The 17,792-nt window shown below is 42.4% G+C and overlaps 1 protein-coding gene across 1 annotated transcript in view; it reads right to left on the bottom strand.

Annotated features, from left to right (window-relative positions):
- MAPK1 (mitogen-activated protein kinase 1) overlaps positions 1–17,792 on the bottom strand; it is a 116,551-nt gene that overhangs the window by 20,286 nt on the left and 78,473 nt on the right. Inside the window, exons 7-8 of the mRNA XM_033956876.1 lie at positions 15,561–15,670; positions 8,313–8,425 (exon numbers count right to left, since the gene is read on the bottom strand). Coding sequence (XP_033812767.1) covers positions 8,315–8,425; positions 15,561–15,670 — 221 coding nt within the window. The 3' untranslated portion in view covers positions 8,313–8,314. The remainder of the gene's footprint in view (positions 1–8,312; positions 8,426–15,560; positions 15,671–17,792) is intronic.

The following is a 17,792-nucleotide window of genomic DNA, read 5'->3' as shown; positions in this document are numbered from 1 at the left end:
TAATAAACTTGATAATAATAATAAACTATTGGGGTTGACTCTCAAAATTTATTTTACAAAGGCACAACAGTGCCTTTTATACAATGCCTCCCTCTTAAACAGCTTAGCAGCAGCCATACTGGATCAGAAAAATGGTCTATCTAGCCCAGTTTCCTCTTTCCAACAGTGGTCAATCCTAGTCACAGTACCTGGTAGAAACCCAAATAGTAGCAACATTTCATACTACCAATCCAGGGCAAGCAATAACTTCCCCCATGTCTGTTTCAATAGCAGATTATGGGCTTTTCTTCCAGAAACCGGCCCACACTTTTCTTAAACCCTGCTACGCTAACCACTGTTACCACATCCCCTAGCCAAGAGTTTAAGAGCTTAACTATTTTTAAATAAAATATATTTCCTCCTATTTGTTTAAAAGTATTACTATGTAATTTCATGGAGTGTCCCCTGGTTTTTGTACTTTTTGAAAGGGTGAAAAAATTGATTCTTTCTTACCTGTTCTACACCACTCAGGATTTTGTAGACCTCAATACTTGAGTACCTGATTGCAAAACCGCTTAGATAATCTTGATAGGCGGTATATAAAAACCTAATAAAGTTGGAAACTTGAATCCTATCCCCCCTCGACTGTCTCTTTTCCAAGCTGAAGAGTCCCAACCTCTTTAGTCTTTCCTCATACAAGAGGAGTTCCATACCCTTTATCATTTTGGTTGCTTTTCTTTGAACCTTTTCTAATTCTGTTATATCTTTTTTTTTGATATGGCAACCAGAACTGTGCACAATAATCAAGGTGAGGATGCACTATGGAGTGATACAGAGTCATTATAATATTCTCTCTCTTATTTACCATTCCTTTCCTAATAATTCCTAGCATCCTGTTTGCTTTTTTTTTTGCCACAACAGAAGATTTCAGCATAGTGTATACAATGACACCCAGATCTTTTTCTTCAGTGCTTATTCCTAAAGTAGATCCTAGCATAAGGTAACTGCGATTTGGATTATTCTTCCCAATGTGCATCACTTTACATTTGTCCACATTAAATTTCATCTGCCATTTGGATGCCCAGTCTTCAAATTTCTTAATGTCTTCCTGCAATTTTTCACTGTCCTCATGTATTTTGACAATTTGGAATACAGTAGTTTTGTGTTATCTGCAAATTTAAACGCCTCATTTGTCATTCCAATTTCCAGATCATTTATAAATATGTTAAATAGCACCAGTCCAAGTACAGATCCCTGTGGCACTCTACTAAGAGTTTGTATCAGCTGCAACTAATTCAGAATGAAACACAACTGATAGAAGGCTGCAAGAAGAACTACATCACACCCTTCCTGCACAAGTTACACTGGTTACCAGTACCAATTTAAATCTCTCCGTTTGATTTTCGAGGTTCTCAGACAGAATGGGCCAGAATACTTAAAGAACAAACTAACCCTTTACACATCTCTTGAGCCAGAGGGGGAAATTGTATGATGTGATATTTGCCAGTAAGCCTTCTCAGGAGTAGCCCCCAAGCTCTAGAATTTATTCCCACGAGGGCTATGTCTAACTCTAGACAGCAGATGAAGGCCTGGCTCTTCACCCAAGCCTTTAATATTCAGGGTGATTGACTATACACTCATTCTGCACCAGGACTAGCTTGCCACACACACTAACTAAATCAGTTCCTTATACCTTGTTTAACTGAAAAGAGGAGGATGGATTGAGACATCCTCCTTTTTCTGGAGCCATATGGTAATCTTATGTATTACCCTATAATTTTAAAATTATTATAGAAAAACATTAGCCATGTCTATATTATTTGAATGTTCCGATGTGTGCTTATTACATGCTTCATAAGTATTACGTCTCTTGTCTATTAGCACTATAGAAATGATTAGTGGTAGTAGTATGTATTATATCTTTCTTATTTGAATTTCAGTGCTGTTAATATGTATATTTTTGAACTGTTTCATCGTAGTCCTATTAATAAGTCTCAGTTTACTGATTCTGACTTTACATCATTCATTGTATTTATGTTTCAGTTTGGTCTTTTTACTACTGTTATGCTGTTAACAAAATTGTAAGTTTTATGTTTAATTATATCTGCTGTATACTGCACCTTGGCTGAATTTCTTCATAAAGGTGGTTAATAAATCCCCATAAATAAATAAATATTAGGGGGATTGGGAGGGGGGATGAGGGGTGGGACCTGGTTGTAGTTCATTGCATACTATGTTTGTATTTGTATTTTCTGGTTTCATTGCAAAATCAATAAACATATTTAAACATAAATAAATATTAGCCCTCGTCTGTTGAGAAAAATGACCATTTAACCCTACCCTCTGTTTTCTGGCCAATAACCAATTCCTAATCTACAAAAGCACATTGCCTCCTATTCCATGACTCTTACATGAAGAACTTTATCAAAATCTTTCAGAAAATTTATATATACTATATCAACCAGCTCATCTTTATCCACGTTTATTCACACTTTCCAAGAAAATCACGCAAGTTGATGAAGCAAGTCCTCCTTTAGCTGAACCCATGTTTGTCTACATCAGGGGTGCCCAAAAGGTCGATTGCGTTCGACCAGTAGATCGCGAAGGCAACGTGAGTCAATCGCATTGCCTTCATGTTCTACTTGCTTCCTGACTCAGAAGTGCCGAGCCGACCAATTTCCCCCACCCAACGTTAATTATGACGTTGGAGAGGAAGTTCTGGGCAAGCCAATCACTGCCTGGTTGGCCCGGAACTTCCTCTCCGACTTCAGAAATGACGTTGGGGAGAGGAAATCTGGTCGGCCTGACGCTTCTGTGTGGGGAAGCAGGGAGAGCTTGGGGTAGCGATGGTTTGGAGGCCTGTTCCCCGATGGCGGCAGCAGTGGCTCGGGAGTAGGCAGGGAGACAGAAAAAAAAAGGGAAAAAGAAAGAAAGGGGGGGGAACAGGAAGACAGAAAGAAAGGGGGCATGGAGACAGAAAGACAGACAGAAAGAAAGGGGGCAGGGAGACAGAACGAAAGAAAGGGGAGACAGAAAGAAAGAAAGAAAGGGGAGGGGGGCAGGGAGAGAAGGAATGGCGGAGGGAATGAGGTCTGGAAGCATACAGCAGGCTGAAAGAAGGGAATAAATATTGGATGCACAGTCAGAAGAATAAAGTGCAACCAGACTCATGAAATTACCAAACAAAGGTAGGAAAAATGAATTTATTTTCAATTTAGTGATCAAAATGTGTCCCTTTTGAGAATTTATATCTGCTGTCTATATTTTGCACTATGGCCCCCTTTTACTACACCGCAATAGCAGTTTTTAGCGCAGGGAGCCTACGAGCATCGAGAGCAGCGCAGGGCTTTAAGCGTAGCTCCTTGCGCTAAAAAACGCTATCGTGGTTTAGTAAAGAGGGGGGTCTATTTTTGTATAGTTGTACCTGAGGTGACATTGCATAAAGTCATCTGCTTTGATCTCTTTGAAAACCTGCGGAATATAAATGATAATTAACATTTTCTCCGCATGTGCTTTGTGTTATTTAAAAATTTTATTGTTGGTAGATCATTTTGACTTGGGTCATTTTAAAAATATCTAGCAAGCCCAAAAAGGGTGGGCACCCCTGGTCTACATGCTTCCATAATTTTATTTTTTTTTTTTATAATAGTTTCCACTATTTTGCCTGGCACTGAGGTCAGGTTTACTGGTCTGTAATTTTCCAGATTATCCCTGGAACCCTTTTTAAAAATTGGCATTACTGTGGCCACCCTCCAATCTTCAGATGCTATGGATGATTTTAGCAATAGGTTACAAGATCACTTAAGAGGAGATCAGTAATTTCACGTTTAAGTGAGACTTGAGCCAGAGGCCTTTTATTTTTCAATTTTTCTTTTGAGTGTTGTTACATTCAGCTATCAGAACAGTAATACCTATATCAGGTCTCCAACATTTTGCCATTTAACCCTTCCCTCCCTCTTCCACAGTCTTCATAAGCAATTGTCTCCAAACAATTGATCATAATTCTCAATAAACCCTCTTATATCAATTCCTTACGCTCCATCAAACTACTGAAAGAGTTTCTTAATTTTTTTTTTTTTAATGGAACAAGTTTTTCTATTGCAAACAGAGTACATTCTAGGGGGAGTATATACATGCTGTATAATAATTTCTCTTGGGATACATACCTTCTCCCAAGCTGATGCAATCTCTAAACAAGCAGCCACAGAGTACTGCTCTGATGCAACAGCAGTTAAGGATTCTAAGATTCATCTGAACCTTAGTGATATCCTGCTTAACCCTAGCAAAAATGCAATAATCTTGAACCTTCATACATTCTCAGTGGATATTAAACTCTATGTCCTTAATCTACATTTTCTCCAGCAAGTATCAGCTACCATCATATAAACAGTATTAAGGCTATCTAGGTTTAAATATCACTTAGAAAAAAATATTTACCCCTTTTTCTATCAGAGAAGCAGATATTGACACCCTTGAAGTATTGTCACACCAGTCAGGCAGGGTCAGTGTAACCTATAAATTGGTGCCCTCTTCTCAAAATTCCTTTAACAACTCTTTGTTCATACAATGCTATGATTTAATTAAAGAGTTTCACAAAAGACTATAGCCAATCAGTGTTTCCCCTTTAAAATACGGTCTTTCAAGGACTTTGACCCCCACCTCTACTCCTTTGAGTGGTATGGGCTTACAAAGCTTGTGTGATCATAAGGGTCATCTTCAACAAACTCAGGAAGGACCCTTCTTGTGCCACATGGCTCACTGTGTTCAAGCGATCCAAGTGTACAGACCCCTTCTCTGACCATGTCTCCCAGTCAGAGTCCATAGCTGCAGAAGGGATCGAATGGGAACCTCTAGGACTATATCTCCTGCTGAATCCGCTTAACATAAGAACGTAAGTTTGAAGCAGCACAAATGTGAAAGAAGAAGAAGAAGAAGAAAAAAAAAAAAAGATTCCCTGGCCTAGGAGCCACAACCTGGGGTCCTCTACCCCAAAGGGTTCCTTTGCATCCAAGCTGCCTCTCTTTACCTCCTTCCAGAGTCAGAGGAGGGGCAGGAGAGGCCAACCTATCTGCAATGCCATCAAGTAAGGGATACATTCCTGAACTTTTATCTGCCTCGGCAGCTTGCAGAGTAGGTGAAAACTGGGAAATCTGATCTTCTGAACTACCTGCCAACACTGCTCCCAACAATTTAAAACTGAAAGGGCACTGCTCACAAATATTGCATTGACTTTTGCTGCATCTGTGGCTTCCACATCAGAGGATGCAATCGGCAGAGTCCCATTATTCACAGGATGCTGCTATCGCAGCCACTGCCATCCTTGATGTGTACCACTGGTGCTCTTAACTGTGCACAGCTAGACATCCTAGTGTCAACCCCCACTGCTGTCATCATTGCTGCTCAACTCACTGCTACTGGTACTCGGCATGACCACTAGGGGTAGGTCATGCCAATCCAATCTTATCAGCTTCTTCGATTGGGTGACGGGAAAACTGGACCTGGGAGAGTCTCTGGACATAGTGTACTTGGATTTCAGCAAGGCGTTTGACAGTGTCCCGCACCGCAGACTATTAAACAAGATGAAGTCGATGGGTCTAGGCGAGAAGCTAACTGCATGGGTCGATGATTGGCTGAGTGGAAGACTTCAGAGGGTGGTGGTCAACGGCACCCTCTCTGAGACATCGGAGGTAACTAGCGGAGTGCCGCAGGGCTCGGTCCTGGGACCATCTCTTTTCAACATATTCATAAGAGACTTGACCCAAGGGCTTCAGGGTAAAGTAACACTGTTCGCCGACGACGCCAAACTGTGTAATATAGTAAGTGAAAACAATCTTAAGGATGGTATGACGCAGGATCTGATCACGCTGGAAAACTGGTCCTCGACATGGCAGCTGGGCTTCAACGCTAAGAAATGTAAGGTCATGCATCTCGGCTGCGGAAATCCATGCAAAACTTACACCTTGAATGGAGAAACACTAGCTAGAACTTCAGAAGAACGGGACTTGGGTGTGATCGTCAGTTCAGACATGAAGGCTGCCAAACAAGTGGAGCAAGCCTCATCCAAGGCAAGGCAAATGTTGGGATGTATCAATAGAGGCTTCGTCAGCCGTCAACATGAAGTCATTATGCCGCTCTACAGAGCCATGGTGAGACCTCACCTGGAATACTGTGTGCAGTTTTGGAGACCACACTACCAAAAAGACGTGCTTCGAGCTGAGTCAGTCCAACGAATGGCCACTAGAATGGTCTCCGGACTCAAGAGTCTCCCATACGAGGAAAGACTGGACAAACTGCATCTCTATACTCTTGAGGAGTGTAGAGAAAGGGGAGACATGATTGAGACGTTTAAGTACATCACAGGTCGTGTCGAGGCGGAAAGCGATATATTCTTCCCCAGGGGACCCTCGGTCACAAGGGGGCACCCGTTCAAACTCAGAGGAGGGAAATTTAATGGTGACACCAGGAAGTATTTCTTTACAGAACAGGTAGTAGATCACTGGAACAAACTTCCGGTGCAAGTGGTCAAGGCCACCAGTGTACTCGACTTTAAAAATAAATGGGACATCCACGTAGGATCCCTACGGGGGTCGAGCTAAGGAACTGGGTCATTAGCACTCAGACTTGATGGGGTGGGACAGAAGAGTGGGCAGACTTGATGGGCTGTAGCCCTTTTCTGCCGTCATCTTTCTATGTTTCTATGTTTCTAATGTATTTATTAATGACCTGGAAACGGGGACGAAGTGTGAAGTTATAAAATTTGCAGATGACACTAAACTCTGTAGAAGGGTTAGAACTGCGGAAGAGTGTGAGGACCTACAAAGGGACCTGAACAAACCGGAGGAGTAGGCAATTAAATGGCAGATGAACTTCAATGTAGGGAAATGCAAGGTCATGCATATAGGGAGAAAGAACTCGATGTTCAGCTACCAAATGGGGGAATTAGTATTAGAGGGAAGTAACCTTGAAAGAGATTTGGGTGTACTGGTAGACACAACAATGAAGTCAACGGCAAAATGCGCAGCAGCCGCGAAGAAGGCAAACAGAATGTTGGGTATTTTTAAGAAGGGTATTATGACCAGAACGAAAGAAGTCATCCTGCCGTTGTATCGGGCAATGGTGCGCCCACACCTGGAGTACTGTGTTCAGTATTGGTCACCGTACCTTAAGAAGAATATGGCAATACTTGAGAGGGTCCAGAGGAGAGCGACACGAATGATTAAGGGCATGGAAAACCTTTCATATACTGAAAGATTGGAGAGACTGGGGCTCTTCACCCTGGAAAAGTGGAGACTCAGAGGAGACATGATAGAGACCTACAAGATCATGAAGGGCATAGAGAGAGTAGAGAGGGACAGATTCTTCAAACTTTCAAAACATAAAGGAACAAGAGGGCATTCGGAAAAGTTGGAAGGGGACAGATTCAAAACGAATGCAAGGAAGTTTTTCTTTACTCAGCATATGGTGGACACCTGAAATGCGCTTCCAGAGGGCGTAATAGGACAGAGTACGATACTGGAGTTCAAGAAAAGATTGGACAATTTCCTGCTAGAAAAAGGGATAGAGGGGTATAGATAGAGGGCTACTGCAAAGGTCCTGGACCTGTTGGGGCCGCCGCGTGAGCGGACTGCTGAGCACGATGGATCTCAGGTCTGACCCAGTGGAGGCATTGCTTATGTTCTTATGTACTGCCAGTTGAAACATGGGAGTTCTGGCCTGCCTTGGCTTAAAGACAAATGCAGCCCTATACCTTCTGACTCAAATCAGGAAAAATCTACATTGTTTCAGACTGCACCAGGATCCCTTGATGTTCCTGCTTACTAGCACAGATTACCCCGTCAAACCCAAACTCTACTCCTTTCTTTTATTTTTAATCTAAATAAAATTTTATAAAACAAAAAACACAAGCCTAATTAAGCAGGCAGCTTTCAGGCTAGCTAACAGAGGAGCCTCTATCTGGAAGGTTGCCAGGGAGCAGAAGAGGAACTTGGACCCCTCCAGGTATCTCTCCGGGTGCTAACTTGGTCCAGAAGCCAATACCAGGAATTAAGTGCATGCATGCTGCATGGTCTACTATCTACCATCTGCACGAGACAGAAAAAAAATCTAAAGTGTGTGGTTGCGTGATGCTTTGTATTGGGCAGGGTAAAGAAGTGCTTGTTCTCTTAATCCATGTACTAGTAGGGAGGCAGAGCCCATAGGTCTGGATTGTCTGATGAACAAAGGAAAAACGAACCGCAGAAGACATTTTTAAGAGTGGAAATATAATCATTGGAATTGTCTACTTGCTTTTCCATATTCTATCTCACATCATTTTAGATACCTGTGCACCTTACCTTCAGTATATTGTCTGGAACTGGGCAGTTTCCTCAAAAATGAGTTCCTTCAATTTTTCCTTTGGCAAGTCATCCAACTCCATTTCGAACTTGAATGGTGTTTCAGCTACAGGCTTAGGAAAGAAAAAGATTATGAGAATTAAAAAAAAAAAAAAAAAATTAACTTATTTGTGGAATATTATAGGTTGCTCTTTTCCCACTCACCCACCCACTTAACATGCAAAGAGCAGAAAACTCATGTGTCACAACTAGACAAGACTAGAATTAAATAACACAAAGCTAAGGAAAGATTAACCTTCTTTCTAGTAGACATGCACTCTATTCCTGAAAACCTAGGTAGTCAACCTCTTCTCGCAAGAACTCTTGTAGGAAGCTTCATTTGCATTATTTTGCTCCTCCTCCCATCTCTCTGGGCTGTCCTTCAAGTCCTCAGTTCACAACAAAACAGACAGTCAGTCCTGGAAAGGAAACAAAAGATGGAGGGGTACGGGGACTTTCCCGAGAAACATGCTTGTTCTGCTCATATCATTAAACATATTACAGATAAACAAAACTTAACCATTTGCAATACATAACAAGGTGAAAAATAAACAAGTCACCAACTGGAGTGCAACGTGCACTAAGAGTATGGGAGATTCGTATGGATACCCACTAGATTCTTCAGCATGGTGGTCTACCCTTGTCAAGGCTGGACAAAAGAAACAAGATGTCCGATTTGTTAGGCCTCACTGAGGCAAGAAGCAGGCAAATTCACACTTCCTTCCTGAACACTCGGGACATAACAGATGAGTCCCTTAAGCTTAGGGTGAGACTTAGGGTGAGACAGAAGAGCCTGCTGCCAGAATTGAAGATCCAAATACAGAGTCCTATCTGGCCACACATCTACTCTGTAAAAATTTCATAAACATATGCAAAGAAGAAGTAATGGCTCTGCAGAATTTTTTTTTTCCTGGGGAAACCGCTGAGGTTTCCACCCATGAGGAAGTAATGCTTCTCGTTGGTTGTACCTTCAACGATATAGGCGTATGCTTCCCACTTTCAATACAGGCAGAAGAAAAGGCCATATGGATCACCCCTGAAATAGTCACTTTCAAACCTATCTGACATTTACGGGCTGCTCTAGCCAGCACAAACAGATGATCTGACAATCAAAATTTGTTCATAAACCTCAAGATACCTCAGTAAGAGTCTGTGCACATCCAATGAATTTAACATCCGATCAGAGGGTGTGAAGGCAGGTAAGCCTACTTCTTCGTTGATGTGAAAGTTGGAAATCACTTCTGGCAAGAAAAATGGGAATATGTGCAAAGTCACGCCTGAATCCATAATCCCAAGAAAAGAATCTCTGCAGGACAAAGCCTGAAGTTTTGACACTCTCCAGCCAGAGATGAATGCCATCAAAAACTCCATCTTGATTGTAAGGTCCATCAAGGAAGCTTCGTCCAAATGCTCATTGGGTAAACTCGCTAGCACCCTGAGAATCACTGTAAAAGTCCACATCAGAAAAAGGCCATCACACTGGAAGGCAGAGCCATAACGTGCCCTTCAAAAAAAATCTGGCTATATCCGAATGTGCGCCAAGGATGCTTTTATTGATTCTAGACCCAAAACAGAAGAGACCTGGTATCTGAACTAACAGGGAGCCAACCAATAGGCCCTTTTTTCCAGAACTTCCTGGAGAAAAGTGTGCATCACCAAGATCGGAGCTGAGCTTGAGTCTTTACTCCTCTAGTTTGGAAATAGTTCCAGACCTTTGTATACGTTGCTACAGCCAACTTTTTCCTACACCTCAGGATGGTGGAGACCACTCCATCCGAGCAGCTTTCACACACTCCTGAGCCATTCCCCAAGAATAAAGCATTCTGGATCCTGTATGGCAATCAGTCCCTGCAAAAGTAACCGGAGAGGAGAGGGAAGTTTGAGACTTTAATCCTTTTGCAGATGGACTAGGTCTTCAAACCACAGGTTCTCGACCAGTCCAGTGCCACTAGAATCACTCTTCCCTGGTGTACCACGATCTTATGCAGAAGTTGGCCTATCATGGGTCAGGCTTAGGAAAGAAAAAGACTATGAGAATTAAAAAAAAAAAAAAATAATTAACTTATTTGTGGAATATTATAGGTTGCTCTTTTCCCACTCACCCACCCATTTAACATGCAAAGAGCAGAAAAGTCATGTGTCACAACTAGACAAGACTATAATTAAATAACATAAAGCTAAAGAAAGATTAACCTTCTTTCTAGTACACATACACTCTATTCCTGAAAACTCAGGTAGTCAACCTCTTCTCGCAAGAACTCTTGTAGGAAGCTTCATTTGCATTCTTTTGCTCCTCCTCCCATCTCTCTGGGCTGTCCTTCAAGTCCTCAGTTCACAACAAAACAGTCAGTCCCTGAAAATAAGCCCTAGTCGTAGGCAGCCAAACTTCCGCCCCTCCCCCGCCACACAGCCAAACCACTGAACCCCCGCTGACCCTCCATCCTTCTCAACTGATTCCCACCAACCATGACCATAAATACCTTGCTGCAGAGGAGCTTTGGGCCAGCAGCACTCATAGGCTGCTTCGCAGATTTCTCGCTGGGGCTGTCTGTGTACCGACATCACGGTCGGCGGGGATCAGGTGGGAGGGAAGGATGGAGGGTCATCGGCGGTTCGGCTGTGCAGCGGGGGCAGCAGCAGGTGTTCAAGGTTTCCGCTGCACAAGAGATGGGAGGGAAAGATGGAAGTTGGGCAAGGGTTCTATTACACAGGGGGACGGGAGGGAGGGAAGGATGGAAGCTGGGCAAAGGGTTCTGCTGCACAGGGGCACTGAAGAGAGGGAAGGATAGAAGCTGGGCAAAGGGTTCTGCTGCACAAGGGATGGGAGGAAGGGAAGTATGGAAGCTGGGCAAGGGTTCTGCTGCAAAGGGGGATGGAGGGATAGAAAATGCTGCACAGGAAAGGCACAAGTGGATGAGTGAGAGGGGAGGAAAGATGTTGCATATGTTGGGGTAAGCAAAGAGGAATAATTGGGGTGAAGAACAGGAAGGGAGAGATTTTCATGAACATGAAAAAAATAAGCCCTACCTGAAAATAAGACCTAGTGCCTTTTTTGGGCCCCAAATGAATATAAGACACTGTCTTATTTTCAGGAAAACACGGTAGGTGGCACTTCCAGAATTACTGAACATGCACCCTGTTTTAGCAAGATCATGCATTTGGGCTGTAAAAACCTGAGGGAACAGTACAGTTTAGGGCACAGTTCTTCAACCGCCAGTCCGCGGACCGGTGCCGGTCCGCGCAGGGCCAGCAAGATTGACTCACTTCAACTTCCTGCCAGTCCGCGCAGGGCCGGCAAGATCAACATCTGAAGCCTGCGCTGGGCCGGAGAGATCTTAGGGAGCCTCCGACAGTGGCTTTCTCCCCTCTCTGCAGCTCTCCTTTACTTCCCAGAGCAGCGATTCACGAAGGCAGCCTTGGGGCTTTTGCTGAGTCGCGGCTGCCTCTGATGATGCAACTTCCTCTTTCCTCAGAGGCGGCGCGACCCAACAAAGGACCCGAGGCTGCCTTCATGAATCGCTGCGCTGGGAAGTAAGAAGAGCTGCTGGGAGGGGAGAAAACCACTATCAGAGTCTGGGAAGCTGCTGGGCAGGGAAAAAAAGGGACAGCTGCTACTGGAGAGGGAGAAGGAGAGATGCTGCTGGGAGGGGAGGAGGAAAATGAATCTGGGAAGCTGCTGGGCAAGGGAAAAAAAGGGACAGCTGCTACTGGAGAGGGAGAAGGAGAGATGCTTCTGGGAGGGAAGGAGGGAAAGGAATCTGGGAAGCTGCTGAGCAAGGAAAAAAAGGGACAGCTGCTACTGGAGAGGGAGGAGAGATGCTGCTGGGAGAGGAGGAAGGGAAGAGAATTACTGCTGGACAGGAGGAGGAGGGAAGGGAGAATGAAAAAAGGAAGGAAACAGCTGGCAGAGAGATTAGAGGAGGGGAAGGGGAGACACAGGCATGAAAAAGTAGAGAGATTGATGATAGGAAGGGGTCAGCAGAAAAATAAGCAGAGAGGGACAACGATGATAGATCTGGTGTAGGAGAGATAAAAATGAAGAGAGCAGTGAAGCTGGAATGAATCATGTAAAAAGGAGAGAGGGGGCACAAGCTGGATGGAAAGGGGAGAGGGGCATAAAAAGAAGACAGATACCATATGGAAGGGGGAGAGGACAGACAGTGGATGGAAAGGGCAGATGCTGGATTGAAGAGACAGAGAGGGCAGGCGTGGAAGGAAGAGAGTGAAAAGAAGATTGAAAGCAGAAACCAGAGACGACAAAAGGTAGAAAAAAATAATTTTATTTCTATTTTGTGATTAGAATATATCAGATTTGAAATATATATCCTGCTAGAGCTGATGTTAGACATAACTGGGGACTGCAAAACCCAGGCAGTGCTTCTTTAGCTTCCAGCTGGCTTAGGGCGCTCTCTGACCAGGGGGCAGTTGCCCTAGTTGCACTCCCCTAAAACTATTCCTCTCATGTGCGTCTGCAGTATTCTGTTAGCATGATATTTCTGTGTAGCATTCTGTAATAATTTGGCTTGTTCAGTTTTCTTGATAGTAGAGGGGATATATGTGAAGGGGAGGGGAGACAGGGGTTTTGTTGATCCTGCTCTGAATTATTTGTATTTATAAAATGACAATTGTACAGAATATTGTTTCTTTTTATACTTTAATAAAATACATTCAATATAAAATCATAACTGAGGCTTGTGTGAATAGGATCAGATGATTTGTGGGGACCGAGCTCGCGGAGATGGGGCGGAAACGGGGTTTTTAAATTTTAGTCCTAGTAGTTTGCCGGTCTGCAAAATAATTCTTTTTTTTCTGCCGGTCCACGGGTGTAAAAAGGTTGAAGAACACTGGTTTAGGGTATTAAGAACTTATGTGCACAACAGAAGAGTGGGACTTGGGTGCGATTGTATGCTATGATCTTAAGGTGGCCAAAAAGGTTGAAAAGGTGACGGTGAAAGCTAGGACACTAGGATGCATAGGGAAAAGTATATCCAGTAGGGAAAAGGAGGTATTTATGCCCCTTTATAAGATTCTGGTGGGATCTCATTTAGAATATTGTGTGCAATTCTGGAGACCGCACCTTCAAAAAGACAAACAGATTGGAGTCAGTCCAGAGGAAGGCTACTAAAATGGTGTGTGGTCTTCGTCATAAGGCTACAGACTTAAAGATCTCAATATGTATATTTTGGAGGAATGGCGAGAGAGGGAAGATGTAATAGAGACGTTTAAATATCTACATAGCGTAAATGCACATGAATTGAGTCTTTCATTTGAAAGGAAGCTCTGGAATGAGAGGACATAGGATGAAGTTATGAGGTGATAGGCTCAGGAGTAATCTAAGGAATTACTAAAGGATGGTAGATGTGTGGAACAGTCTCCTGGAAGAGGTAGTGGAGACAAAGACTGTGTCTGAATTCAAGAAAGCGTGAGATAGACGCGTGAGGAAGAGATAATAGTTATTGCAGATGGACAGACAGGATGGGCCATTTGGCCTTTATAGTAGGAATGACGATTATCTTTCTTGTCACAATTCTGACTTTTGCTGTAAGTAGCTGCTTTAAAATAACACACTCACTGACTAAATTGCCTTCCATTTATAAAAGTATAGTTATGTATAGCACAAGGAGATCATCATGTTTTACTTCTTTCAGATAAATAGTCCCTTGATAAGACAGTGCTGCTACAAGAGCCCAAGACTTCCAGAAGTTCATTAGTTTTCCATATAATCTGGTGCTTGGTGACCATGGCAGAACTATTAGTTTCTTTCCAGCCACTCCAATTTCTTTTGTTCAATTCATCCAGACAGTTCACAGCTAATTAGATTTGACAAGATAAAACAGCAGATTAAAAATGTAGTAACTGAAATCCAAGGAAGATTCTCAGAACTTCACGATAAAATCCGATGGGCTGCTACCGAGGTCACTATTGTAATGATTTCAAAAAGGCGAGTCATTCTCAAAAGACCCCCCACATACAAATGAGGTTCACGTAGGCTCACTAGATTTACTTGAGATGAGTCGCTGGTGATAGTGATCAGCAAATGCGCAGAATATACCTGCATATTAGAAAAAACCAACCCACCAAACCAAATTGAAGATTGGCAAGAGAGATGCTCACTCTCTCTCAATGTGTCACACAAACCCCCAATACTACTACCCAGCCTCCCCACATCCTGCAGCAGAAGAGATGCCCACTCTCTCCTGCTGCACAATTCCGCAACACTACTACAACCCCCTCCCACCCCGCAGCGGGAGAGATACCCGCTCTCTCCCGCTGCATCACACAATCCCCCAACACTACTAACCGCCCAACCTGCAACGGGAGAGATGCCCACTCCTTCCCGCCGCACAATCCCCTGGCATTACTACCCACCTCATCACCATCATCATCACCACTACCCCCTCATTGGGAGGGATGCCCACTCCCTCCCACCTTCGCCCAACCTCCCCCTCCCCAACAACTCCCCCTGTGCTCCCGATGACCTCCCCCATCCATCCCTACCTTATTCACAGTCTGGCTGGACGCCCACCTGCTCCGGCTGGCAGGCGTTGGGGGCAGGGGTGTCTGAGCTGTCAAACCTTACTTTCCTGTCAGTGCCTGAGCCAATCAGCACTCAGGCACTGATCAGAAAGTAAGGCTATGACAGCTCAGACCTGTTGACAAATTTTGGCCACAAATGTGGCATAACAAGGTTAGGGAATCACTCGGCGATGATAGACAATCGCTCAGAGTGCTCATTTTAATATTAATGACCTCATTGTACTACATCTGCAAGGCAGTATTGGAGACTGCTAGGAAATTCGGAAAAGACCACGGTAAGCCTTTTGATAATCCGCCGCTAAAATACATATATGCTAAACCGGCTGGAACCAGTTTAGCAAGTATGCTAAAGGCATATTTTAGTTGAGAATCTTTCCCTCAGTACTGAAGTTCCACACAAATTTTATTTTCTTCTCAACCCAAGGGTGTGAAGTATGATTTTGGAACTGTATTCCACAGGAGTGGCTAAGTACAGCTTTTAGTTTCCCTTCCATTTCCCTTCCTCCCACACTTGCACTGCACTGACCTCAACAGATTTTTGCGTAGTTTACATATGGATTTTTTTTTTTTAATATAAAAGGCCCACAGTTAATATGATATATAACTTTGCATGCTCTGTGACACTCCTCCTCCTCCTCCTCACCAGAATGAAACAATTATTGATCCAAGTACCTCATCAGTTGGGTCATAATACTGCTCCAGGTAAGGGTGTGCCAAAGCTTCCTCCACTTCAATTCTTTTATGAGGATTAAAGGTCAACATTTTATCCAACAAGTCGAGTGCTATGAAAAGAAATAAATCTTTTATCATACAAAATGAATATGCTTATGCTACAGTATTAGCAAGTATTATTAGAAAAAGCTAGAAGTCATTTCTGTTTAGATGGGACAGCCTGTCTTTCAGAGATATTCTAACGTTCAGTGGATATCCTGACAATCTCTGAAAGACCGACTGAATATGGCTAAAATGATGAAAAAAGTAATAGATTCTTTATTGCAGAAATCTTGACTTACATAACTAGTGATCATAACTGCTCAAGGCCCAGGCCTCATTTCAAACTTATTTCAGTAGACTGACCCTAATTTGGACTTTGATATTAACTGGTATTATGTTCATATTACAAGTACAAATTGGAACCCATTACATCTTTCTTGGTGGGGGAGAGTCCAAACTGTAAAAATGATGATTTTACCTGTAGTTTGTTACCAAATGAGTATGTTGCCTGTTTATTTTCAAGGGTCCTTTTATAAAAAAACTGAATGGAATTCTCATAAAAAATTTTTGGCTGGGTAAAACTGCTAGAATAGCCTTAGTATCTTTGCAAAAACCACAATTGGCTGGGGGGGTAAATTTTCCAAATTTCTATAGATACCATCAAGCTTTTATTATGAAGTCTTAGAGCATCTTCTGGACTGGCTCATTTTAGAATGGCAACTTATGTCCCCATTATGGTTAAATCAAAAATATAAAAAACACCAGTAATATGAAAGAAATGTTCTACGATATTATAGTATGTTATATATATTATTTTATATCAATTTGGTGGGAGGGATGGGGTTAAATTTTATTTTCAAGAATAGTTGTAGAAATTCAAGTGATGTATATTTAAATTCTTGATATTTTCTGTACACTTGATGTAAAATATAAAATGAATAAAGAAGAAAAAAACAAAACAAAACCCACCAGTGACCAAAATGATACTGAAAGATTTTTATTAATAAGGGAACAAGCCTCAGATCATGGAGTTACACCCATTCCGGTTTTTTTCAAAGAGACAAACCAAATTGTTCTCTTATTCCTGCTTGCATCACTGGCTTGAACCCATCCTACCTACCTAGTTTATTGTTGTATCCCATTATGGTTAAAAGCCATATTTTGAGTATCAAGTTGCCCCAAATCTACAAGGACAATAGTATTCTTTTGGCCACCTGGAAAACCTTAAAATTTATTGATAATTTAACTTCTATATTAGTACAACAATCCACATGTCAATCCTTATGGTTGAACTCTAAGATCCAAATTGGCGAGTCTAAAATCCTCTGGAAACATTGGCTGCAGGCAGGCATATGTACTTTAGATGATGTGTTATTAAATGGGAAAATGCTTGATTTTTCACAACTGCAACAATCATTTGGTATTACAAAGTCTCAAGCATATAAATGGTTGCAGTTGAAGCAGGCCATTCAGAAGGGGTTCCCTGATTGTTGAAATTTAAAAAAATGTGTATCTGGGCCTTTGCTTCCAGACAGATATGCTAGGGCAGGGGTACCCACACTTTTTTGGCTTGCGAGCTACTTTTAAAATGACCAAGTCAAAATGATCTACCAACATTTTTATAAAATGATCTACCAAAATTTTTAAAAACACAAAGCACACTGTACGCAGAGAAAATGTTAATTATCATTTGTATTCTGGGTTTTTAGCAGAGGTTAAAGCAAATAACTTTAAAATATGCAACCTCAGTAACAACTATACAAAAATAGACAAATATACCCCCTCCTCTTTTACTAAACTGCGATAGCGGTTTTTAGCGCAGGAAGCTGCGCTGAATACCCTGTGCTGCTCTCGATGCTCATAGGCTCCCTGCACTAAAAACTGCTGTTGCGGTTTAGTAAAAGGGGGCCATAGTGCAAAATATAGACAGCAGATAAAAATTCTCAAAATGAATACATTTTGATCACTAAATTGAAAATAAAATCATTTTTCCTACCTTTTTGACTGGTGATTTCATGAGTCTCTGGTTGCACTTCCTTCTTCTGTAAAGCCAATATTTCTTTCTTTCTGCCTTTCTTTCTTTCCCTGCCCCCTCTTTATTTCTGCCTTTCTTTCTCTCTACTACTGCCTGCCTGTCTTTCTTTCTCTCTACCCCTGCCCCCCTCTTTCTTTTTGCCTTTCTTTCTCTCT

This window comes from Geotrypetes seraphini, chromosome 8 (assembly GCF_902459505.1).
Source record: "Geotrypetes seraphini chromosome 8, aGeoSer1.1, whole genome shotgun sequence".
Classification (NCBI taxonomy): Eukaryota; Metazoa; Chordata; class Amphibia; order Gymnophiona; family Dermophiidae; genus Geotrypetes; species Geotrypetes seraphini.
The sequence above is the reverse complement of the archived record's forward strand: the minus strand, read 5'-3'. Positions and strand labels throughout refer to the sequence as shown.